Raw genomic sequence first — 25176 nt, forward strand, 5'->3', positions numbered from 1 at the left:
ATTGTCAGGAAATAGAAAGCAATAGATAACTACCTGTTACAAAGAAGGACTGGCTGTCATTAAGTATGATTTCCAAAAGCAGCCTACCACCCCTTCATTTGCTCTTCACAACCCTGTGAAAGGAGCATCATTCCTGCTACGTCCCATATAAAGATACATAGCTCAGAGAGGTTTGGTGACTCCACCAAGGTCACCCAGCCAGCCAGTGGCAAAGCCAGGATGAGAAACAGGGTCAGTCCCAGAGGTGCAACCTCCAGGACAATGGAGCGCCTTCTAATGATGGAAGGCATGAAACCACGCAGGTGACTGTGAGCCAGTCACGTGCGTCCCCGGGCCTCAGCTTCCTCCTCTGGCCTGGCCACCTGGGGCTGCCAGGTGGATTTGGGACCACAGGGCGGGGGCAGAACTCTGAAAAGAACAAAGTCCTGTTTAGCTCTGCTGTTCCAGCACAGGATGCAGGGAGCAGGAACTCAGGCTTAAAATCTATTGATCTAGGAACAAATCCTGGAGCCTATTTTTAAAACGAACCTCACCTGTTTCCTTGTTATTGACTCACTCACGCTCCAGATAACTGTGTTCCCAAATGGCTCCAGGTGGCAGAGCCTGAGAACTGTCTCACTCTGGCTCCACAGAATGGAGACAACACAGGATGGCTGAGAGATCTCATGTCGGAGCCAGAGAGCCGGTTCCGACCCCAGCTCCCGCCCTGAGCAGCTGTGTGGCCTCCATGCCCAGCTTCCTCAAAGTGGGCAATTATAAGGATTCAATGAATAAATACACGTTAGGCATTAAAACAATTCTTGGCACATAGAATGCACTCAATATGTCTAGCCACATCTATGATCATGACTTTATTACTTGGGGGGAGGAGGGAGTGATGTAATTTATGACTTGTTTTTAATGCACAAGTGAGTTTTATTTCTGTGCAGTTAAATGTGTCTACTTTTTGGGGTGTGTGACCCTTCCATTGCTTTTCTGCTCGGAGAGGCCTTTTCCACCTTCCTGTCTGTCAAGTAGTCATTGCCAGAAAGTTTAAGTGGTGCAAACATTTGTACATTTGGGTCCCAAACTAGTTCTAAGCCTAAGAACTTTTGCTCCAGTGGTTGTAGCCAGAAGCGTAATATCTAGAACTCCTGGATGCTGCTTTTTCTTGCACGCCCTATGTTCAATCCCAGGCTGGGGTGTTTGGTTTGCTTCTCTGGTGTCCCCAGCATCTGGGGCACTGGCTAGCACTTGAAGGAGACTCACCGCAGAGGTGTGACAAATGAAGGATCTGCTCACCTGGAAAGCACCATGTGGGGAGGGAACCCTATGGTACCACACTGAACACAGTTTGAGAATCTATACTGGACTCATTTGGAATTCCTTTTTGCTGAGCTGAAATAAAGACTAAGCTTCTTAGTCCCCTCGGTCCTCCATATTCCCTCCTTCCTGATTACCGGTCCTGCCAAGTCAAATGGAGAGAGGGACCTATGATCTGTGTTTCTCTCTGGTCTTTCTGGCCCATGTACTCTTGGTGTTTAGGGGCATCCACACACTCAGCTCTTGCTAATGTGGGAGGAGACAGTGAGGGGAAGCAGCTACCAGAAGACTCTGGGAGGAAGAGCAGGGTGGGTGGAGCTCCAGAGAGAGATCGAAAAAGGGAGGAAAAGGTGCTGCTGCTGGCCTCTCCCCATCCCGGGCCAGAGCCTGGGCTCCCATCTCCTCAATCACTTAAGGTGCTTACTCTGCAGCTGTGTCTCTAAGTGCCTACTAGGTGCTAGGTGCTGCTGGTGCTGGTGCTGGTGCTGGGTGCTGCAGGGGGCAGGGGGAACATGCGGCACTGCTTCAGGTCTCCAGGAGACCAGGAAACAGCGCCACACGCAGCCTGGTAAAGGGGGCTGTGCACACTGGAAGGGGTCTCAACCTGCTCTGAGCAGGGTGGCTCAGTGGCCAGGGAGGGATGCGCCTGAGCTGATGGGAAGACACTGGGGTGCAGTGTGCTTCGGGCAGAGGGCCAGGAGGGGGGTCAGAGCTTGGCCCAGCCAGAGACCAGCCCAACTGCCCCTGTGCTGCAGCGCAGAAGGAGGAGGCAAACGAGGGCTGGAGTGGGGTCCCTGAGGACTGACAAGGCGGGGCCCAGGGCTGCAGCCGGGCTGGGCTGTGTACGTACTGTGGCCGCTGGTGTAGTGCTGCAGCTTGTCCGTGTACTCTGAATCGGCACGCTCAAACCCCCGTCTTCTGGAACAAAAGCAAAGGGCTGGAGCCACCTGCGGGCACCCAGGGGAGCTGGGAGCCACAGGAGGTGACAGGGAGAGAGGGCACAGGCCCTCACAGCCATCCTTCTGCTACAGAGCTCCCTGCCTGTCTTGCCAACAGCCTCCCCCCTTCCAGCCCACTTGCCCATCTCCACTTCTCCCATCTCAAGTGTGGGTGTGCTCTTTTTCTGGTCATTTCTCCAGCCAACCCCCTTTCAGAGACTGAAGTCCTCTTCCAGCCCCAGCGGCTTCTGTCCATCTGACCTCATGGTGGGTCCAGTCTGTTTGAAAGTGGGGGACTCTTTCAGGAGGAAGAGAGTCTGCACAGTGCCCAGTGGAGGTCTGCGAGCTGGTTCTTTCTCCTTAGCTTGTGCTGTGCAGGCCATTTGGGGTGCTGTCTCCCCAAGCCTGTCCTGACTGAGTCGTGCCATCTTTCTAGCACTTCAGCCAGGGGCCTCAGTCATGCAGAAAAGTGGGGTGACCTGTACTCCCTGCCCTATCACCCCGGCAGCCTGCAGTCACTCTGTCCTCTGTTCTGAGATGTTGCAGGGTGCAATGCCTGAGGACCTCAGTGCACCACGCTTTTGCCCAGAGGACTTGTGGGGAGGGCTGCTAGGGCCACACTAAGTTCAGGAGCCTAACTGCGCCCCCTGCCTGGGGAAGCTCCTCTGCTCACAAAGGCAGCTTGGGAATGGCTGGTTGGCTGGAGAGAGCCACCTGGGATGGCAAGACCTGAAGCCGGCTCAGGGACACCCACCTGTTACACACGATGGCTATGACAACCACGGCAATGAGGAAGACCAGGCCGGCGGCCGAGGAGCCGATGATGAGAGGCAGCTTCTCCTGGATGCTGGTCTGGTACTCGGCTGTGGAGAAAAACACAGTGGCCCACATCAGCCTCGCGCTGGGGGTCCTGACGCCACCCCCACACTCCTGCCGGGTCTCCTGCAAACCAAAGCTCTGATCTTGCTTCTGACAGGACACCTGTCATATGTCTGGGTGGTGAATGAGCATCCCATGTTCACCAGTAGCCTGGGCCACATCCATAGGCTGCTCCAACCCTGAGTTTCTCATCTATAAAATGGGTACCATCATGCCCACACCTGTGTTGTGTGACACTCAGCAGTCGTCACGGCTGAGGCAGATCGGGGAGGGGGAGGCAGTTCTGAGTGCAGATTAAGGGGGCCAGACTGTGTGTGAATCTCAACGATGCCACCTGCTGTCTGTATAATCCTGCGGTCATGTGCTTCTCCATGCCTCAGTTGTCCTGTCTCTAAAATGGGGAAAATATCTGCTCCCATCTCCTAGGACTGCGTACAAAGCTCTTCAAACAGCAGCTGGCATGCAGCAGACATGCACGGAGCATGAGCCACCACCATGATCGATTGCTGCAGCTGTCAGTTGCTGGGCCAAGTATGGGACAGACCTGGTTCAGTTCTCAGAGTACTGCCGTGGTGTCCTTCCCACCTCTGCTCCATTTTACAGAGAAGGAAGCTGAGCTCTGCGAGGTCACAACTTGCCTGAGGTCATATAGTCAGGAAAGGGCTAAACTCATCATGCGAGCTCGGGGGTGGGGGGTCTGTGCCCCCCAGGACCTGTGGTGAATAGGAGTGTGTGTAAGATGTGCTTAGCTCAGCCTGGCTCATGGGAACCATTCAGCATCTTCTCCACGCCATCAGCACCATCATCATTCTCAGTTCTATTGTTATTACCTCTCCTCTTTCTCCCTGACCAGGGGAGGATCTCACCAAGATCAGAGATGAGGTCAGCTCTGGGTCCTTGGGGCCCTGCCCACAGGCTGGCATTTTCTCAGGGGCCAAGCATGTGTGTGTTGAAGTTGGGACAGTGCCCCCACTCTCAGTGAACTCATCCAGTATGAGGAAAGGCTCAGAAAGGTGGAAACAGGTGGGCATGAAGCAGGGGTGTATGGAAAGGTGGGTGCTGGGGTCCAGGAGCCTCTGTGATGCTCAGTCAGACAGAGGCCAAGGCCAAGGCCCAAGCCCTATGGCTGAGCAGATGCTGAGAAGGGATGCTGGAGGTCTGGTCATAGAAGCAGGGGCTCAGCAGCTCCACTGGCTGGTGACATCCGGACCCATGACCCCAATAACCATAACTGCTATTTGGCGAATGCTAGCTATGTATGGAACCTAAAATCAGCCCAGGGCTAGGTTTCTCATAGTTACATTATTTCAATGATGATGTAGTTACTATCACCCCCTTTTATGGATGAGAAAACTGAGAGTCACTGAGGTAGCATGAACCACACAGAGCTGAATCATCCCAGGAATCTCCATCTGTTTGATTTCAGAGTTCATACTCTTTAATGTCTGACACTTCTTAAAGATTATTAAAGCAGGTATTGTGCTCAGAAATCCATGTAGTTTCAGATTGGAAAACATGAAGAGTGCACAGACTGGGACATCTAATTCCATGCCCTGGGCAGACATTACTAATCTATCCAAGTACTTCTTCCTACTGAACTTTGATGTGGCCTCAGAATTCTGAGTTCCATTCCCAAGTCATTAGAGTTGAGTGTAGATATAACGCATCTACACTGTCAGATGGAATCTAGCGCTTTCATTTTATAGATGAGAAATATGCAGACAGGGGTGGAAGTGAATTGCTCAGGGCGGCTCTGCAAGTTAGGGTTGAGTTCTTGACATTCAGAATAGGGGTGCCCCTCTGACCTGCACAATGGCTCCCTAAGAATGGACCCCTGAACTGGTTTGTGTGTGTGGAGGGGGATGCCCTCCTCTGGCATCCCGGACTTGGCTCACCTTCCGTCATGGTCTGGAAGTACATCTTGCCGCTGTAGCGCCCATAGCCTGCCACGGTGCGTGCCCGCACCTGGAAGACATAGATGGCGCCGGCTTTGAGGCCCTGCACAGTGACCGTGTTGGTGGGGCTTTTTATGGCTGTGGCGTTGTACTCACTGAGCTCCTGCCGGGAACAGAGAAGGTGGTTAGTGCTGTGTGGCCAAGAGTGGGTTTGACCCCTGCCCATTGCTGGTACCTCCGGGCAGGTCTGGCTGGGGGGCACATCTGGCCACTCCCCGTTCTTCACCCTCCCTCGTCACTGATACACAGCCGGGCCCTATTGCTAGGTGACCTCCAGTGCTTCCAACACAAGAACAGTTTTCCTCGTCCCTGTGCATGCTTGATTTGGCCACATGGCTGGCTTTGGCCACTGCAAGATTCTGTTGGACACCATGCTGGTGGACACGACGCAAGTTTTCCGTGGGCTTGCTTGTCTGGTTAGGATTCCTGTGCTTCCACCAGCTGTCAGGAGACAGGCTTGCCCCAAGTAACATCTGGTTTAAGATGAGAAACGCGTCAAGAACTTGACCCCACTCCTAGGCTGAAACAGGACACCCTGGCTAACTCCCAGGCACAAATTTATAAGAAAGAAACAGCCCCTTGTACGTCATTGGGTTGGGGAAAATATTTGTTTTATGGCACAAGTTCAGCAACAGCTGACTAATACACACGTGTACAGACCCAAGGGCTAGGCCGTAAGTCCTTGGAGACAGCAGGAAAGGCCCGCACCATCACTTCTGCACCCGCTTCCCTGCCCCATGCCGATGGGTCGAGTGGAAGGGTCCCTTTCTAGGCTCAGCTACTTGGGTAGGGTGAGCTTGAGCTCACACAGACCAGTGGCCGGCTTCTGTGGGACTGCCTGGAGCCACCGCTAATGTCCATGCCTGAGGGTGGGCAGATCCTAACCTTCCCTCCTTTAAGAGGTAGAGGACACCAACCCTGGCCACCTGTGCACCGCCACGTGTAACCCATGGAGTCTGGGGCAGGACAGAGTTCATCTCTGCAGTGGGCTGTGGTTGGGCTGGATGCAGGAGATGTATGCCCAGGCATCTGCCAGCCACTCAGCAAACCTTCTGTCTGTACCCTTTTGACGTTGAGCCTGAGCTAAGCTCTAGGGTCCTAGAAAGGACCAAGGGCTAAGCAAGCCCTGGCTCTAGGACTCAGTCCAGGAAGGGGAACAATATAGGGATTCCAATTCTTGGAGTACTAGGAACTTGTTTGAGACACTAAGGAAAATCTATAAGCCCTTATCTAGGAAAATGCATGCGTTGTTTTACACATGTACATATCACCGAGTGCACGGAGCTCCTGAAACAGTGAAAATTAGCACCAGCAATATGATGGCATTGTCGTGTGGAACTTAAGGCCACAAAGAGGAGCCAGGTTTCCTGGGTTCAAACTCCAACTTTAGAACTTATTAACTCTGTGACCTGCGGCAAGTTTCCTGACTTCGTTACATCTTAATTTTTTCATCTGCAAACTGCAAATAACCGTAACAACAGCCGCCTCAAAGCATGGTTTGGAGGACAAAGTGAATCAATGGGTGTGAAGCATTCAAGCTGGTAGGGTGAGTGCTGTGAACTGGGGGCGTGGGAGCTGCCCTGGGTGGGGGCCACCATGGAAAACAGGGAGAGTTCTGCAGAGAGTAGGTGTGCTAGATTCACCTCAATAACATATAGGAGCTACCCAGGACATTCCTGGAAAGGGACAGCAGGTGCAGGGATGAGGAGGGGACAAGGAGCTTAGGATGGGAGGCAGGGAAGCGCTGACCTGGAGGTGTCTGCTTCTGACCCCCATGCCAAGGGGGAGCAGGCGTGCCCCCTGGGGGAGAGGGGACCAGGAGGAAGTCGTTTCCTGAGTCAGATCATATGCACCCTCCTCCAGGAAGCCTTCCTGCTCTCAACTTCCTTAGCCTTTCCCTCCTCTAGACCCCAGGTCATTTGCTGTGGACGCTACAGAGAGGGGATTTCTGTCGCCTCCTCTCAGTCTGGCCCCAGGCCCATCTTTTGCTCTTGGCTGTGGGGCTGTGTGTTTTATTCTCCTGTATCAAGCACGGGTGCCCACAGGACGAGGCTGACCCTTTCACTGGGCCCTTCACGACCACTCTCCTGACATGTCCCCGATGTGCTCTAGGCCCTAGATGTCTCTAGCTGCTTCCTTCCTCCCTGGGAGGGCTGCCAGAAGTGACACACTCCAACACAGGTTGCATAGTTAAACTCGTGTTTCAGACGAGGGCTACATGTTTTTAGGGTAAGTATGGTCCGTGCAGTATTTGGGGGTATAGTATAATTAGTTTTTAAATTTCAAATTAGTCTTGTCTTCTGTATTTTATTCTCAGTTTTGCAGTACTGAGGATCAAACCAAGGGGCTCATGCATGTTAGAGAAGGGCTCTCCCACTGAGCTACACCCCGGCTCTGGGTCCCTATCTTCCCTGGTCACACTGAGCTTTTGCAAGTAGGTCGCCCCAGTCTGAAACACCCTCTCCTCTTCTGTCTGGCCTGTGAATCGTTGGAGACTCAGCAAAAGTGCCACCTCCTGCTGGGAGGACTTCACAGATGCCACAGCTGCAGTAATAGATCCACACTGCTTCTTCTTCAATAATTTATTGTTCTGGGTCTGGGGAGATAGCTCAGTGGTCTAAGTGCCTGCCTGGCAAGTGCAAGGCCCAGAGTTTGATCCCTGCTACCACATGCTGTGCTGGTTCTGAAACTGGGGGCGGTGGTGCACGCCTGTAATCGTAGAGCTGGGGATGCTGAGACAATAGGGTCACTATAGTCTGAGCTGCATAGTGAGACCCTGTACTTAAAAAAAAAAAGTTAAAAAAAAATCTATTGTTCTGATACATGTATTCATCTGCTCTGAAGATGTGGGTCTCACAGGCCTGGGGCCACATTACTTCTCTCCAGATCCCTAGGACCAGCACACAGTAGATGCTCACTAAATATTGACACAATGAATAATAAACTGCAAACTATTAAAAGCAAAAAAAAAAAAAAAAAAAAAAAACCACAACAACAACAACAACAAAAAACCCTCGAAGCTCCTGGATGCAGTACCAGACCTGACCACTAGGAACCGCTGTCCATCAGGGATCCCTGGGTGAGAAAAGAGTCCAGTTGTGCAAATTGGGTGGGTGCCCACAGGAATGTTGGCGGTTTTAAGCTCCTCATTATGGGTGTGTGTGATAGGGAGACAGGAGGTAACTGCTGGTGCCATGGGTGTCTCAGGAGAGCCGAGCAACAACAACTCTCTTGAAAGCCTGACACAGGACAGAGTCAGGGAATAGAAGTTATTTTCCAGTACCGGTTCTTCCTCTTCACTGCATTGTGGCTGTGGGAAGGACCCTTCACTTCCCTGGGCCTCTGGTTTCCATTCCAGGAAATGGAGCAATAAATGGCAACCCCTCAGGGCTGCGGTGAATATAAAATTGGATCAGGTGTGCCTGGCACCCTGGGAATGCTTAGCGACATTGGTTCCCTTATGCCTCTCCTCTCTGGAGTGTGTCTATTTGAACAGTGATTAAACACCAGAGGCAATGGAAGAAACTCGATCTGAAATCCACTAGTGCTTTCTCTGAGTCCTTCCTGGAGACGTAGGACCAGTGAGGCAGCCGGCATTCATAGCCTCAGCCCCAGCCTCGTCTAGAGTGGGATGACAGGGGTAGGTGTGTCCCTGTGTGGGTGACCCTGACATGGATAAAGCTCCTAGTATAAGTATCCTCTCAGTGTGCTGAGAGGAGTATTATTATTATTATTATTATTATTATTATTATTATTCTTTGTGGTATCGGGAACTGAACTCAGGACCTTGCCCTTGCCAGGAAGATGCTGTGCCTCTGAGCCATATCCCTGGCCCAGACGGCCTTACGAATGCCAGCTTTCCAGCCATTGCTACCTACCATCAACACTGTTATGGACTAAGCCCTCATCAATGTTCACTAAAGAATGAATGAACACAACATGAGCAAATGAGTGAACAGGCCTCTCTGGGTAGATCTTGCTCCAGGTCCCTGGGCAACAACTTGAGCACACCCTGGACTTTCACAGTTCACTCCCTATCTTGCTTTTGCCTCACTTGCTTGAAGCATTCTTCCCCCCTGTGGCTGCCCAGGAGAGGTTTCTGTTGAATAAATGCTGATGTCCATGTGGCCTCCCAGGGCCTGTCCACTGCAGACACTTCCTGAGCCCTTGCAGAGCCAAGGGAGGCATGGACCGGTGTGCTTCAGGGCAGCTGCCGAAGGAGGCAACCTCCCCTGGGAAGCTGGAGTGGATGGAAGCTGCCTGCCTGGATCTGCCCTGGGCCTAGAGGCTGTGGGATCCCAGAGGAACCAGCACCTGTGCCAGAGAAGCCCTTGGGAGGAGGCAGGAGAGATGGGGTGGGACCCTCACTAGGAAGATCTGGATGTCACGGGAGGACCCAGCTACAGGCACCAGGAGGACCTCAAGCGTCCAGTAAGAGCTGGCTGTGGACTTGTCAGAAATAAATCTTGCCATTTACAGCCTGGCTGTTGCCTGAGGGCCACAGCACCCCAAAAGGGAAAAGCAGTAGAAGAGACAACAGGGACAGAAACTGCTACTGGTTTGCTCCGACCCCTCTGTCGGTCACACATTTGCCTCTCACCAGGTGTCCTCTTGGGCCCCACCCTCTGCTTCCTCAGTCCTTCTGCACACACTTCTGGCTGTCTCAAGCCCCTGTCTCTGAGCCTACAGCCCTACCCTGGCAAATACCACCCTTACATCTGCTAATCCTGCAAGTGTCCCTGGGCCCCCGAGCTTCACAACAGTGCCAGTGTCTGTCACTTCTCACCCCCTCTGCTGCCACCCCTGCAGTCCATGTCACCATCCTTTCTCACTGGGTTTCCGCGAAAGCCTTGTGTGGGTCCTCCTGCAGTCTGTTCTCCACACTGTAAGCTATAGGAATTGCTACCGCAATTTAAGTCAGACCATATCATTCCAGAACATTCCCATCATACTTTAAGCTGAAACCAGACTCCCAAGGCCTGGACACAAACGGGCCTTGCCTCTCTCTCCAGCCTGCTCCCTGCTGCTCTCCTCCTCGCTCATATTACTCCTGCCACATGGGCCTTGTCTTCCCCCAATGCAGCTGCACATCGCTGCCCCAGGGCCTTTGAGCACGCTGTGCTTGCTGCCTGGCCTGATTGCTCTCATCCTGCATCTGTCTGGGAGCTCAGTGGCTCACAGAAATAATCTTTCAAGGCATGACTCGTGTCACGAAAGCCAGGCCATAACTGTGTGCCCCTTCTGGGCCTTCCTGATTGCGTTCTATAGCTAGGATCAGACCTATCTCATGGCCCTTACTGGCTGAAGCTGTCTTTTTCCTGGATGGTAAAGTCCTTGAAGCGCTGGGTCATTTGGTTACCCTCAATTTTCCTGGTACCCAGGTCAGGGCTGGCCCACAGTTGGTACAGCAGAAGCTGGGGGTCCTGTGGCCAGATCCCCAGTGCCCTTCTTTGTGCCCAGGCCCTGGTGGGAGACGCTGGCAGGAGTGGGGCCCTGTGTCATCACAGCAGGCCTTGGACTACTGTGGCCCTACCCTGCCCCTTTCATGCTGTTTGCACCAGACATTCTCTGGGAAGGGTAGCGGTTCCCATCTCTCTTTTCTTCACTGGCTCAGAATCACACCTGGGAGACCTGGAGGGAGGAGCACCAGGCAGAGAATGAGCGCTGGTCCAAGTCCTTGCTGGCCTTCTCAGCCCCTGTGTGCTCTTGGGTGAGTTACACCCTTCTCTGTGCCTCAGTTTCCTTTCCCCACCCAACAGGCTAGGAGCACAGGGTTGGGGGTCAGTGAGGTGACAGAAGTGACGTGATCAGCTCACGCCGTGGGCTGGAGGGGTGTGAGTAGGTGGCCACCTCGGCTGCAGTACAAGCCCCTGGCCCTGGGACCTGAGCTGGAGCCTGGGGCTGCATGGGCAGTAGGAGAAAGTAGGACAGAGCCACTTGCAGTTCACACCTCCACCAGCCGCCCCAGGCCGCCCCGCTGCAGTAGGAAATGGGTCGCAGGCAGGGCCCGCTCTGGGATTCCTCATTTCCGCTCCTGTCTTTGGGGAGAAACACTTTCAGTTTCATTTAATCGCAAAGCTTCTTAATTAGTTTTTTTTTTTTTTTTTTTTTTTAAATTCTGAGTCGCTGAGCCTTCCTGCTGGAGGGAGCAGAAACTCTGGATAATGCAGGGCCTGGAGCAGTTGGCCCAGCTGCCCTGGGCTCCTGCTCCTTGAGCTTGGGTGCCTGGTGAGGCCGGGATATCCTCCCCACACCACTCCTTGCCTCAGCCTTTGGCAGCCGCTTCCCTGAGACATCACCAAGCTCTTTCTAAGTACCTGGTGTAAGTCAGGTGCTGGGACACAGCAGAGGACAGATGTGAGCAAGGTGGCAGCCTGGAGGAGGTAATCGTTGGGCCGGAAGTGGAGGCAGCAAGGCCTCCTTCCTCAGTCATCTAAACTCCGAGTCCTGCATTTTCTCGGCCTTCCATAGTGGGGCTCTTACCTCCTGCCTGGTCTCTGCCAAGGGCCAGGGGCTGTGCCAGGTCATGAGCCTGCCCTCTCTTGTTCCCATGCACAGAACCCCACGAGAGAGGTGGCACCGTCCCCATGGGAGCCACGTGGCACTGAAGCGCAGAGGGAGAATGACAGCTGCCTAAGCTCACAGAGTTGGCTAAGGAGGGAACCGAGACTTGAACCCATGGTTCAGAGATTCTCGCTCTTAGTCCAGTGTACTCTGCCGGTGGCTTCCAACCTCGGATCCACAAGGAGGACTAAGGGTGTGATCCAGAAACTGCAGGAATTACCACACCACGCCTGTTCAACATTAACCAGAGCAGTCGGGCAGGAGAAAGGAATAAAAGGGCCATGCACAGGAAAGGATGACGTGAAGGGATGAAGTGTCATTCTCTGTAGATGACAGGATCCTTTCCTTATAAGAGCCGAAAACGAAAACAAAAAACTCCACCAAAAGACTCTTAGAATTAATAACCAAATTCAGCAATGTAGCAGGATACAAAATCAATACACATAAATCAATAGCACGCCTATGCACCAGTAATGAACTCACTGAAAAAAGACATTAGAAAAACAACAACATCCATGCTAGCATCAGAAAATTAAATGCTTAGGAATTAATCTAACCGAGGAAGTGAAAGACCTCCACTGTGAAAATTATATTACTCTGAAAAAGGAAATCAGGAGACTATCAGAAAATGGAAAGATATTCCCTGTTCTTGAACAGGTAGAAGCAGTATAATAAAAATGGAAACACTTCCTCAACGGATACACAGGTTTAAAGCAGTCCCAATCAGAATACAATGGCATATCTCACAGATGGAAAGAAAACCATCCCTAAAATTCATGGGGAACAAGAAGCGGTCAGAATAGCAAAAGCAGTTCTGGGTAACAAAAAGAGAAGTAAGTGGCATCACAATTCCAGGCTTGAAGTCAGACTACAAAGGCACAGTGATTAAAACAGCAGGGTACTCAGGGGCTGAGAGTATAGCTCAGTGACACAGCGCCTGCCTGGCAAGCATGAGGTCCTGAGTTCGATTCCCAGTACCAAAGGAAAAAAATGAATAGAAAAATAAACAATGAAACAGGATGGTACTGGCCTGTGGGTCAGTGGAGCAGAACAGAAGGAACAGAAACAACCCAGGCAAGATAGCTGTTTGGTTTTGACAATGGGGTCAAAAACATACATACACTGGAGGAAAGATAATCTTTTTAATAAATGTTGCTCAGAAAACAGGATATCCATAGGCAGAACATTGAGTCTACACCCATAAATCTTGTCATTTACTAAGCTAAAGTCAAAATGGATCAAAGATCTAAATGTTAAAATGCAAATATTTTTGCATTTTATATCTGCTGGAAGATAAAATAGGTTTGAAGAGGCAGGCATAGGCAAGGACTTTCTGAACAACCCCAAGGGTAAAAGAAATAATATTAGCATCAATAAATAAGATCATATCAAATTAAGAGATATTGCACAGCAACAGATAAACAGACAAACAAACCAACCCCAAAACAAAAAAACAACAGAGTGAAGAGCCACCCTACAGCATGGGAAAAAAATTTTGCTAGCTATTTCTCAGATAGAGTGCTGACATCTAGAATAAGTAAAGGACTCAAAAAAAAAAAAAAAAAAAAGAAAATTATACTCCCCAAAATAAAAGACCCAGTCAAAATATGGGCAACTGAAATGAACAGATACTTCTCATAAAAAGTACAAGCAACAAATAAATACACACAAAAAATTGACAATTAGAGAAAAGCAAATTAAAACTACTACGAGATACCATTTTACTCTAGGAAGAATGGCTATCATAAAAAAAAAAAAATCTAACAGGGGTTAGGGAGATAGCTTGGTGGCCTAAGCGCCTGCCTCACAAGTACAAGGACCCAGGTTCACTCCCTGGTACCACATGCCAGGCTGGCCCTGTAACCCTGGGTGCACCATGCCAAACCCCAAACTGGGTGTGGTGACACACGCCTGTAATCCCAGTGCTGGAGAGCCAGGAGGATCACTATGAGTCCGAGCTGTGTAGCAGGACCCTATAGTAATTAATTAATTAAAAATCTAATAATAAAAAATGATGGTGAGGATGTGGGGGAAAGTAACTCTATTACATTGTTAGTGAAAATGTAAACTAGTGCAACCACTATTGAAATCAATATGGAGATGCTTCAAAAAACTAAAAGTAGAAATTCCATTTGTCCCAGCTATGCCCCTTCTGGGTATCCTCCCAGAAGAGTTAAAATCATCATCGTACGGGGCTCTGTGCATACCTATGTTTATAGCGGCACAACTTATTTATTATTTTATTAATTAATTAATTAATAATGACTTTGGTTGTTACAGGGTCTCACTATGCAGCTCAGACTCCTGGTGATCCTCCTGCTTTCAGTCTCCCCAGTGCTGGGATTACAGGCGCACCGCACCACACCTGAATCTGGTCTGGGGGTGGGGCTGGTGCGGCATGTGGTGTGGGGGATCAAACCACGGTCCTTGCACTTGCCTAAGCAGGTGCTTTAGTCTGCTGAGCTAGCTCGTCAGCCCCCACAGCACAATTTATAATAGCTAGATCTTGGAAACAGCATGCATATCCATCAACAGATGAATGGGTAAGGAAAATGCATTCATACACAGTGGAGTATTACACTCATGAAGAAAGATAAACTTGAGGCATTTGTAGGTAAATGAGTGCAATTTAAGAACATAATGTTGAGTGAAATAAGTTACATACATAAGTTCAAACATTGTGTGGTTTCTCTTAGACAAGAAACCCAAAGTATATTTGCAAATGAAGAGTAAAATGGTGATAATAGGAAGTGGGGAGAGATTGAGATGATTCCCAAATTATCTATTCTGTTGTTTCAAAATATTTTAATATATGTGCTAATTTGTTTCATTTATACTATTAGTTTCTCTTGATCATTGAAAACAAAGCTTTGTGCTAATACCTGTTGTGTCCTTTTTGTAAGGGAGAGTTTTTTGATGGCGTCTTGTATTCTACTACTTTGAAGATAAGATATAATGGGGTAACTGTTGTTATTCTGTTATTATTTTGCTGTGAAATTCTATTTCTTTGTTTCATTTTAAGAAAAAGCTCCAAGCTTCTGCCACAGCAACCATTGAAAAAGAGTAGCCATGGCCCTCCGCTATCCCATGGCCGTGGGCCTCAACAAGGGCCACAAGGTGACTAAGAATGTGAGCAAACCGAGGCACAGCCGCCGCCGCGGACGTCTCACCAAACACACCAAGTTCGCGCGGGACATGATCCGGGAAGTGTGCGGCTTCGCCCCCTATGAGCGGCGCGCCATGGAGCTGCTCAAGGTCTCCAAGGACAAGCGCGCCCTCAAGTTCATCAAGAAAAGAGTGGGGACGCACATCCGCGCCAAGAGGAAGCGTGAGGAGCTGAGCAACGTGCTGGCCGCCATGAGGAAGGCAGCTGCCAAGAAGGACTGAGCCCCTCCGGAATAAAGCTTTGCAGAAAGTTAAAAAAAAAAAAAAAGAAAAAAGAAAAAAGAAAAAGCTCCAAGAGAAATCCTTTCTGCCCCTGCGACTCACAGGTGCAGGGGACACAGGCATGGGGGACTCAGAATGGCTGGGGGAAAGCCCTGGTCCTCTCTGCACAGGAGTGGGTATGACCTAGAAGAGGGAACTGGGGATGGACTGTCACCACTTCTCGGAGCACTGCCATGGTGTGGACCCCAGGGGCCCCAGAGTCGCCTGTGTAGAAGGCTGTATCCTCAAAGCAGCTATGCTCCGAGGTGAACGGGGACCACGAGGGTGCTGACTGCATTCAGGGATTCATTCAGGAGGAGCTCAGAGCTGAATGATTATTAGCAGGAGGGGCCTGGCTGGAGGAGGGGGTCACTGGGGGCATGGCTTCAAAGGGCTTATTTTGTCCCCAGCGTTTCTCTCTCCTCCCTTCTCTAGCTGTAGACTGAACCTGAAGGCATGAGCTTTTCCTTTTTTTAAGTTGTTTTCTCAGGTATTGTGTCACAGCCTCGAACAGCTAACACAACTTTTTGGAAAGCCCGCCTTTCACAACCACAAGGCTGTTGAAGGAGGCCCTGGTGGAGAAAGGGCTTTGAGGGCTGCAGGTCAACCATCAGTAGCTGGAACCCACGGCAGGAAAGCAAGGCTCAGAGATGTCAAGGCGCCGGCCAGGCTGCCCGGCTGGGCACGAGTGAAGCTGGAGGGAGAGGCAGGCAGCCCGAGCCGTGTTCTTTCTGCCGTGCTACTGTGCTTTGTTTGGCAGGTGGCAGGCCTGGCTGTGGGAAGGGGCCTGGAGGGACAGCGTGGCGTGGCTACCTTCTCATAGTACTGCAGCTCATAGTCCAGGATCACGCCGTTGGGCTGGTCTGGCTGGGACCACGACAGGGTGATGCTGTCCACAGTGCGGCTCACCTGATGCATGATGGATACGGCTGATGGCGCTGGAAGAGAGGCCAGAGGTCAGAGGTCAGGGGTCAGGGGTCAGGCCAGGCATATAGCGGTGCAGGTTCCGGTCCCACCTCTGACCCGAAAAGAGACCGGGGTGGCGGGGGGGGGGGGCTGGCAAGTCCATAAAACCAGCTGGGTGAGCAGATAGGCAGAAGGGTTCAGGCAGGGCCACAGGGCTGCTGCTGCGTTCTCCTGGGGCACCTTTGGGGGTACAGATACTGCTAACCTTGGCTATCCCCAGGAAGCTCAAGTTGGGAGATGCACTGTACCCCTTGTCTGGGCCTGGCCTCTAGTGGGCTGGATTAGATGCCCTTCATTCTCTCTTGCATAAGTGCTGCACAGTAACGGATTACACTGCTGGAGCTCCCTTCATTCTCTCTTGGAGAGTCCAGCCTCCCGGACCCAGAGACACCGAACATGGTGCTGGACATGGTGTGGAGACTCTGGGAAAAGAAAGCGGAAGCCCTCACAGAGATCAGAGGAGGCGAGCGACCCATGTATTCCCTGAAAAAGTTTGCACTAAATGCCTACTGTGCCAGGGAAAACAGCAGTGAATAAAACAGACCCCCAAATAAATATGTATTTATCTTAGCACTTTAACCCCTAAGAAAATACTCCAAGGAACTGCAAACTCCAGGGTACTCAAACAAATACTTGCTTATGGTGGCATTGTTTACAATCACTGAAGCGTAGAGACAACCCAAATGCTCAATACGTGAATAGATAAACAAATCGTGTGTGTGTGTGTGTGTGTGTTTGTGCGTGTGTGCGCGCGTGCCTGTGCTTGTGTGTGCATGCGCTCGTGCACAGTGGAATAGTGAAAGGTCATAGAACAAAATAAAGCAGCCAGGCATGGTGGCAACATCTGTAACCTTTCACCTTTCGAGGCTGAGGCAGGGAGATTGCAAGTGTGAGTCAAGCCTGGGTAATTTAATTTTAATGAAAATTGTCTCAAATTTAAACATAAAGAAAAAGTTTGGGGAAGTAGCTCAGTGAAGATTCTAGGTTTGATCCCTGGAACTGAGGAAATAAAAGGAATGAAGTGGGGATTTATGCTCCAGTATCGATGAACCTCAAACATAAGCTAAGTGAAAGATACACACCAAAGATGGAATATAGTGTGGTTTTATTTACACAGACTATTTAGGAGAATTAAACCTGTAAGGTAGAAGGCATATTAGCAGTTGCCAGGGGGTGAGGGGAGGGAAAAATGGGGAGCAGTGGGCATGGGATCTTTTGGGGGAGGAAGTCATAAGTAGGTTTTGAAACTACATAGAAAAAAAAAGGAAACTACATTGGGGTAGCACTTGCAGAATATATCAAATGTCCCTGAATTTTACATGATGAAATGACTATTGCACTTTATGAGAATCTCACCTCAATAAAATCCTTCTATCCCTCCCTCCACCCACCCATCCATCCACCCATCCATCCACCATCCACCCATCCACCCATCCATCCATCCATCCATCCATCTACCCACCCACCCACCCATCCATCCATCCATCCATCCATCCATCCATCCATCCATCCATCCATCCGTCATTCATCCACCCATCATCATCCTCCCACCCATCTATCCACCCACCCACCTACTCACATCCCACCCACCACTTACCCATCCATCCATTGATCCAACCACTTACCCATCCATTCATTGATCCAACCACCCATCCATCATCCATCCATCCACTTGCCCATCCATCCACCCACCCATCCATTTATCATTCATCCACCCATCTATCCACTCACCCTCCCATGCACCTTTCTACCCATCCATCTATCCATCATCCATCCATCCATCATCCATCTATGTATCATCCATCCACCCATCTATCCATCCATCCATCCATCATTCACCCATCCACCCACCCACCCATCCATCCATCATCCATACACCCATCTGTCCACTCACCCTCCTACCCACCCATACATCCATCCATTCATCCACTCACCCATCCACCTGCCTCCAACCCATGCAATCTGTGTTCTGGAGGAGGAGAGTAAGATGAGGGGTGTTTGAAACTGAAAGCTGTGTTTAGTGCTAGAAGGACTGTTATAAATAACAACCCATTTCCCTTATTTTACAGCTGTGGAAACAGACTCATTGGGATTGGGGACCTGCTGAACCCCTGAGTTTATGGCATGTGGTCTTTTTGTGATTCCTTCTCATGCCACACCTGGCCTGCTGTTTTCTGCATCCTTCTCAAATGGAACAAACTTTTAAAAGCACCCACTATGTGTTGACCATGGCCCTGGGCCATGTGCTTTCTCAGCTGGCTGCAGCTTGGGGGAAGCACTAGCCCCATGGGCAGAGGGCTTCTGGAGGTGATACAGCTGGCGGGGGGCAGGATCTGAGCCTGAGTCTCTGCTCTTCAGAGCAGTGCTGGTCCCAGAGGAGGACTATGCAGGGCCAGGCTCCAATGTGGTCCTCCCTAGAGTGTGCTTCATGCCGGACTCCTCACCCTGTGGTCTCAGGAGGAGCTAGTGACCCATCAGAGTGAAAAGGCCCCTCCCGAGTTCTCTCCTGGTCCCTCTGACAAGCTGATGTCCTGTCTTGGCCAGCACGGGAACACCAGAATTCTGAGGCTGACCTTTTCCCTCCCTACCCTCAATCTGTTTCACAGCGAGTTTAGTGCAAGCCTGGGCTGGGACCTGTGGAAACTTGGACACTGGCTGGTGGGCTTGAGGCTTAGAGCTGGCTTAGCAATTTCTGGCTGTGTTTCTGTTCCCCCAAGTGTCCTTTCCATCCTGCTGCTAATGGGCTGTGAAACCTTAGGAGAGCTGTCCCATCCCTGGTCTGCACTACAGGCCCAGCTGGCAGAGCCCCGAGGTCTGCACCTGAGCACTCTTTGCCTGCTCCTATGCAGCCCTTGGTCTGCAGCTGACCCTCCCCGACACGCCTCTGTTTCTTCTGCACCCAGGGGCACCTGCTTGACCCTCAGCCTGGCTCCTGGCTCCCTGGCATCCCTGGCATGTGGTCAGCACTGTTGCGACCAGGTGTGTCACTGACAACTGTGCAGGAGATTTGTGACCCAGTCTTCAGCCTCAGTGCCATCCCATCCCATCCTCTGGAGCCACCTTGGCGAGGAACTGAGATTTCGGAATTCTGCTAGGCTTCCTGAGACCGCCTTCTCTGGGAGGTTCAGGGTGGAAACGACACAATCAGTCCCTTCTAGAGTGTCACAAATCTGGCTGATCTAGGGGTCCCACCTGGGGTCTCCCCACCCATATTGGTCCATAAGGTGTCTCCTACCCCCTCTAGTCTCTGCTTCTCTTAGCCAATGTGTATGGGGTTGGGGCTATGGGCTGGGTGCTCTGAGAAGCAGGGTGGATGCTCTCAGCTGTGGATGACCTGGGGCTGACCCCCCTGCCCTGCCTTGCAGGGGAAGGGGTGTCAGGTAGGCTAGGCAAGGAGGTCCCCAAGGCTCCTTGACATGCTGGGTCCCAAGCCTGGAGGTCCAGCCAGTGAGATGGGCAAGGACAAGGGCACAGCTGTTTGCCCGTGTCATGGCAATGGAGCTGTGGGCGCACACTGAGCTGGCAAGGTGGGTACAAGGCACTGTGATAAGCCACTACCAAAACTTACCCAGCTGCCCTTGCCTTTGCACCCAGATGCTGCCGGGAGGTCTGGGGTGCAGCCTAAGAACCTGCATTTCTGAAAAGCTCGTTGGGGCTGCAGATGTGCCTGGACTCTGGACCACACTTTGAAGAGAAGAGGAATCAGGGCCAGAGAAGTAAGGTGACTTGTCCAAGGTCACGAAGCAGTAGTAATGTGGTTGGGCCTGTAGATCTGAGGTGTGGACAGCAGGAGCAGGAGTCCCCGAGACAGGTGGAGATGAGGCTGCTGAGGCAGGAGGGGACTCAGCCTAGGAGCATGGCCTAGTCAAGCAGGTACTGGGCAGCCATAGAAGGTTGTGGTAGGGATAGCTACTTGCTTGCCCCTCCACTGAGAAGCTCGTGTGAAGCCCCTTGACTGACCCATGATGCCAGCCAGGCAAAGGCTCCTGTTGCCAAGACCAACCAAATGACTCAAGTCAGTTAACTCCTTTACTACTTGTACCAATCCTGCATGGCCAGTGCTGTTATAGCACCCATTTTATAGATGAGAAAACAGAGGCAGAGGAGAGAAGTAACTTGTTCACATAGTTAGCAAGCATCAGAGCTGGGATTTGAACCCAGGTACCTATGGGGTCCAACCTGCCTTTCCTCTCCATTGGCAGTGGTAGATGCGGGCTGACCAGGGAAGTCTGGAAACTGTGGCCTGCAGAGGGCCTCTGAGGACAGCCTGGTGGCTCTGTCCTGCTGAGTCACCACCGCCCACCCAGCCTTGAGAGCTCAGCTTCAGCAGAGCAGGTCCCTCCCACCCACAAGGGGGTCCAGGCCTGGGGCCCAGCCGGAGGCTTGGGTTTCAGGCAGCTCCCCCAGAGCTCTGATCCCTTAAGCCCCGTGACCCGGGCGTGGCAAGGAGGCGGCACCACAGGGAAGATGACCAAGGCAGGTCGGTGGGGCCAGGCAGGGCTGGCCTTTCTCCTGGAATCCGGGGATTAACAGGAACAGCTGGATGCGCTGTGGCCCCTCCTGCTGCCCGCCGCCCACCCTGGATCAGGTTTCTCTGGAAGTTGGTCATCAGGGAGTTCTGGTATTTTCAATTACCAGCTGGGTACGCCAGCAGGGGGATGGGTCAGTGGTGCCCCATGACCCCTGCAAGGAGATGGAGCCTCAAGGAGCAGGCAAAAAAGAGGTCTGTGGCCAAGCGAGGCAAGGGAGGTGGCCAGGAGGATGTGCATGGCCAGAGCAGGTGGTCATGGGTCCTCTGTCCCCAGCCAATCCCAGGCACAGTACAATCCCACCAGTGGTGTGGACACACAGCCTTGTTTCCTCCCTAGTGTGTGAGCAGGCCAATGACATGGTCTCCAAGAGCCTTTGGGACTGGGGTCTCAGGACAGGGCTGGAGCCAGGAGGCCTGTGGCCCTGGCTACTGCAGGAGGTGGGAGCTTGGAACTCAACGCCCCCTCCACTTTCCTGAGTGCCAAGGAAGGAAGGGGACTTCTGTCTTTTCACTGGTCAGAAGACTCCAAGGAGCTAAAAGGGCACCTCTGAGACCCACCCAACCCCACTGCTCCATGCTTCTGACATCTCTGCCCCCTGGGGATGGTCCCAGTGGCTTCCCACTGTCCCAGACTACAGCACAGATGCCCTGCCTGTGTCAGCTCTTCTACCCGTGTCAGTCCTTGTGCCACTCATCCCTCTTCCCAAAGCACATCCACGCTGGCCCCTCTCTGTCCCCAAATGCCCTTGCACCTTGGTTATTCTCGCCTCAGGGCCTTGGTCCCATGGGGCTTCTGTCTGGAAAACTCTTCCCCTACATGATGACTAATCTTGATGGTCAACTTGACTGGCTTGAGAAGGGCCTGGAAAATTAGTAGAGCAACTCCTGGGTGTGTCTGAGGTGAGGAGGCCACGGGGCTCTAGCTGTCCCTGTGGGTGGAGCCACGGTGAGATCATCCCCTGGTGGTTTTCTTGGGAGGTGATGGAAACTCAGGAGCAGGTAGGTCGTGGAGACATGACCTTGGAGACTGTCTGTCTCCAGCCTCATCCTCAGCTCTTTCACCTCTGTGCTTCTTGGTTGCCCCACCACACCCTCCACCATGTCCTTTCTGCGTTGGAGCCAGCTGACCATAGATCAACACCTTCAAAACCACAAATCAAAGCAAACCCTTCTTCTTTTTAAGTTGATTTTTGTCAGGTGATTTTGCCACAGCAACGGAATGCTGACTAACACACTCTACACCTCCCACATCTTCCTCTTCATTTAGGTCTTGGCTCCAATGTCATTTCCTGAGAGATGCTCTCCCTGCCTATCCCTGCCCTCAATACCTCCCTGCCTCATATCTTCTCTATTTTCTCTAAGCACCAGCACTACCAGAAGGCAGAGTCCCTGTCTCCCATTTAGCCTCCACATCCTGGAACAGCATGTGGCTCAGAGGGGTGCCTGATCAGTCTTTATTGGAAGAAAGAAGCGAATGAGACAGAGAAAGCGGGTGGGCTTCCACCTTTTCTAGTCCTTTCAGGAACATTGCTGAGTCTACTGTCCTCATGGATGTAATCCTGAAGCTCTGGCTTTGGGCAGTAGTTCCCAGTAGCTGGGGCAAGGCAGCAGGGCTTGTGAGACAGTGGAGCTGTCATCATGTGACTATGTGTCTACCAATAGTTTTCATTTTTTTTTTCATAATTTTATTGATAAACAAATAGCAATGAGACAGTTTCAAATACCAATAGATTTCAGCTGAGGTATCCTGTGAGACTTCCGGGAAGACTCTTTAAAATAGAAAGAAGTCTCCCCCTCTCTCTCTCCTTCCACCCTGCTCCTCAGGACATGGGCGTGATGCCTGGAACTACTACAGCCCAGACAAGGAGGATAAGAAGCTGGATATGCAAGAGTCTGGGCCCTCGATGATTCCACGAGAGGCCATAAATCACTCTTCCAACATTCTCTACATATAAGAAAAAGAAAGCCTCCAGCTTGCCGAAGCTACTGTCAGCCTGGTTGTAACAATTGCCCCTCTGTAACCCTTCACCATGTAACTTGTATAGTTCCCTGTCTCGGACTCTGGGCTTGGATATGTGGCTTGCTTTGGCCAATGGGCCACAGCAGACAAGACATCAGCAGAGTCTTCAAAGAGCCCTTGCTAGTTCCTGCCCACTGTCTGGATGTCCTGTAATTGTCACTCCCTGCTGGAGGCTAAGCAAGGTACAGCAGCGTCCTCACCTAGTTGTCCAACTCAAGGTGCCTCTGGATCAGCTGACAGCAGTCAGACCCCCAACATGCAACTGAGTCCTCACAATACCCAGAGAGCCAGTGAGTGACCCAGAACAGATGGACTGAAAACATACAAATGCATCCCACTAAGTCCAGGGTAACAATGTAGCCATCCTTGAGATTCACAAGCTAGATGACAGATTCTGGTTTTGTGCAGTCAGATTTGCAGTTAAGCAGCATTGCTATGGCAGTAGCCTGCTCTTGTTTGCCTTCCTGCAATACATAGCAGAGCCCTATCTTTAGTGCCTTAGGGCAGTGACAGTTCCCTGGGTCACAGGAGGATCAGAGCGGAGGAGATGCAGAGGGGGCTCAGCCCGGGGAGGGAAGCGCCTCCCCTCTCTTTATCTCCTTCTCATTCCTCTTTCCCTAGGCCTGGCTCACCAGGGGCTCTCTTGGACTGTTTCTCTCTGATCCCATGGCCTCCTAGGGAGAGGAGTTGGTGAGTCCGTGTTTATGCCAGCTCCAGAGACTGAGCCATCATGTGCCTACCCTGCAGCAGGGCGCGAGGATCAAGGACAGCACAGGTATGGGAAGGGCTTTGAGAGATGAAAGACTTCCATGAGAAAGCCACATGGAGTAGAGTCATGGATGGAGACCTGGCTGGGGCTTGGGGACCTGTCCTACTAAGGATGGGCTGTGTGATCAGGGGCAGTCACTTAGGAATTTCTCTGGGCTTCAGCTTCCTTCTTGGCCTCTAAGGCCTCTGCTGTGTTGCTGTGTTTCAGGGTGACTTGGGTTACCTCCTGCAGAAGGCAACATAATGACTCCCAAAAACATCCATGGCCTAACCCTGGGGATCTGTGGAGATTTTCCTGGATTATCTAGGCAGACCCAATAGTCACTCAAGTCTTTAAAAGCAAGAACCTTGCCCAGTGGGGACAGAAAGCCGGCAAGCATGGACAAAGCTGCTACTTCATGGCTGCTTTAGAGATGGCTGGGGGCTCTGCAAGGACTTGAGGGGCCTCAGGAAGCTTGGATGGCTCCCTGCCAACACTCGGACATGAAGCAAGGCCCTCCAGGGCTCTAGAACTACATGCAATGAAATTCTGCTAACGACCATGCAATGAAATTCTGCTAACCATAAGCCAGGAAGTAGGTAGTCCCTTAGAAAGGGACATGTACATCCTACAGTGCTGACTTTGGCCTGCTGGGTCCCACACTGGCCTCTGGGACCTGTGGGGACATAGAATCTTTTGTGGCGCAGCTCTAAATTGCCAAATCAGCTGGATTTTGTTGTGGCAACCATAGGAGACTAAGCCTAGCTGCTGTGCCTTGTCTCACATGCCAAGTGCGCTGTCCGCATTGATGTTAACACAACTGCTGGGCAAAGCCTAGGTGGCAGATAAGCGCCACTGTGTAGGCAAGGGTCCCAAGGCTCTCAGGCTGGGCACAGCTCAGGTGGTTATGAGGGCTGAGGGTGTCCAGCTGGCGGGGCTATCTTTTTTCCCATCTGACATCCAGGGCAGCACAATGGGTGCGCATCCTGACTGGTCTTTCAATTCAGGTGGCCTAGAGGCCGTGTAAGCCCTGCCAGGCTGAGGCGTGGATGCTGTATGCCCAGCTTGCCCCATTTTTGCAGAAGGTAGCCTCTGGCCAACAATGTGCCTCAAGTACACATTGGTGTAATTATTCAGGCTCTGCCGCTTCCTGCCAGGGTGACCTTCAGCAAGTCACTGGCCTCTTGATACCTTGATTTCCTTTTATCTGCAGAGTGAGAGAACCACAGGATGTACCTGCTCACAGCATGAGGCTTCATCCGGGCCCTAGGCCAGCGCTGGGCACACAGCAAGCAGCTGGCAAACATGAGATATTTCTGCGGCTACGAGTGAATGTGGGCAATCACTACATCTTGAATGCCCACCTGTGCCAGGCACCCTGGGAGGCCGTAGGTGCATCAGCTGAAATCCTCACTGCAGCCCTGTATGGAGGGGAGGATGTGACCCATGAAGAAGAGGTGACCAGAGGCAAGCCAAATGCTCATCCTCGGCTGCATGCTGGGGGCAGCCAGATCTGGTTTGGCCACATTTGTGCTCCTGATTCCAGCCTCGGTACATGGCAGAGGTGGGGGCCGTGCAGAGCTTGCCTGGGTGACACTGGAAGGGCAGGATGGCGGTGTGGCTGAGCCGACACACACTGGGAGCCAGATTATTCCAGCTATGGGTGCTGAGTGTGGCTTCCCACCCGCTTCCTTGACCGGCAAGCACAGCTCAGCCTCCTTCCTTGGCTGTGAGCACCGCCCCTGCCCCAGTGTGGAAGGAGCTCTGGAAGGGAGCAGGGTGGCTCTAGGGTGTGTGATGGCTTTATGAAGTTGGAAGATAGCTCTGGCCTGGTGAGTGCCGAGGGA

The 25176-nt window shown here is 51.8% G+C and overlaps 1 protein-coding gene across 3 annotated transcripts in view; it reads right to left on the minus strand.

Annotated features, from left to right (window-relative positions):
• Ephb2 (EPH receptor B2) overlaps positions 1–25176 on the minus strand; it is a 113904-nt gene that overhangs the window by 12311 nt on the left and 76417 nt on the right. The window contains exons 5-8 of one of the 3 annotated variants that reach the window (XM_004637619.2): positions 15878–16002; positions 5015–5177; positions 2995–3103; positions 2153–2220 (exon numbers count right to left, since the gene is read on the minus strand). In XM_004637619.2, coding sequence (XP_004637676.1) covers positions 2153–2220; positions 2995–3103; positions 5015–5177; positions 15878–16002 — 465 coding nt within the window. The remainder of the gene's footprint in view (positions 1–2152; positions 2221–2994; positions 3104–5014; positions 5178–15877; positions 16003–25176) is intronic. The other 2 variants (XM_004637620.3, XM_023722501.1) reach the window with 2 other exon arrangements.

The sequence above is a fragment of the Octodon degus genome, unplaced genomic scaffold (assembly GCF_000260255.1).
Source record: "Octodon degus isolate 3935 unplaced genomic scaffold, OctDeg1.0 scaffold00092, whole genome shotgun sequence".
Lineage (NCBI taxonomy): Eukaryota > Metazoa > Chordata > Mammalia > Rodentia > Octodontidae > Octodon > Octodon degus.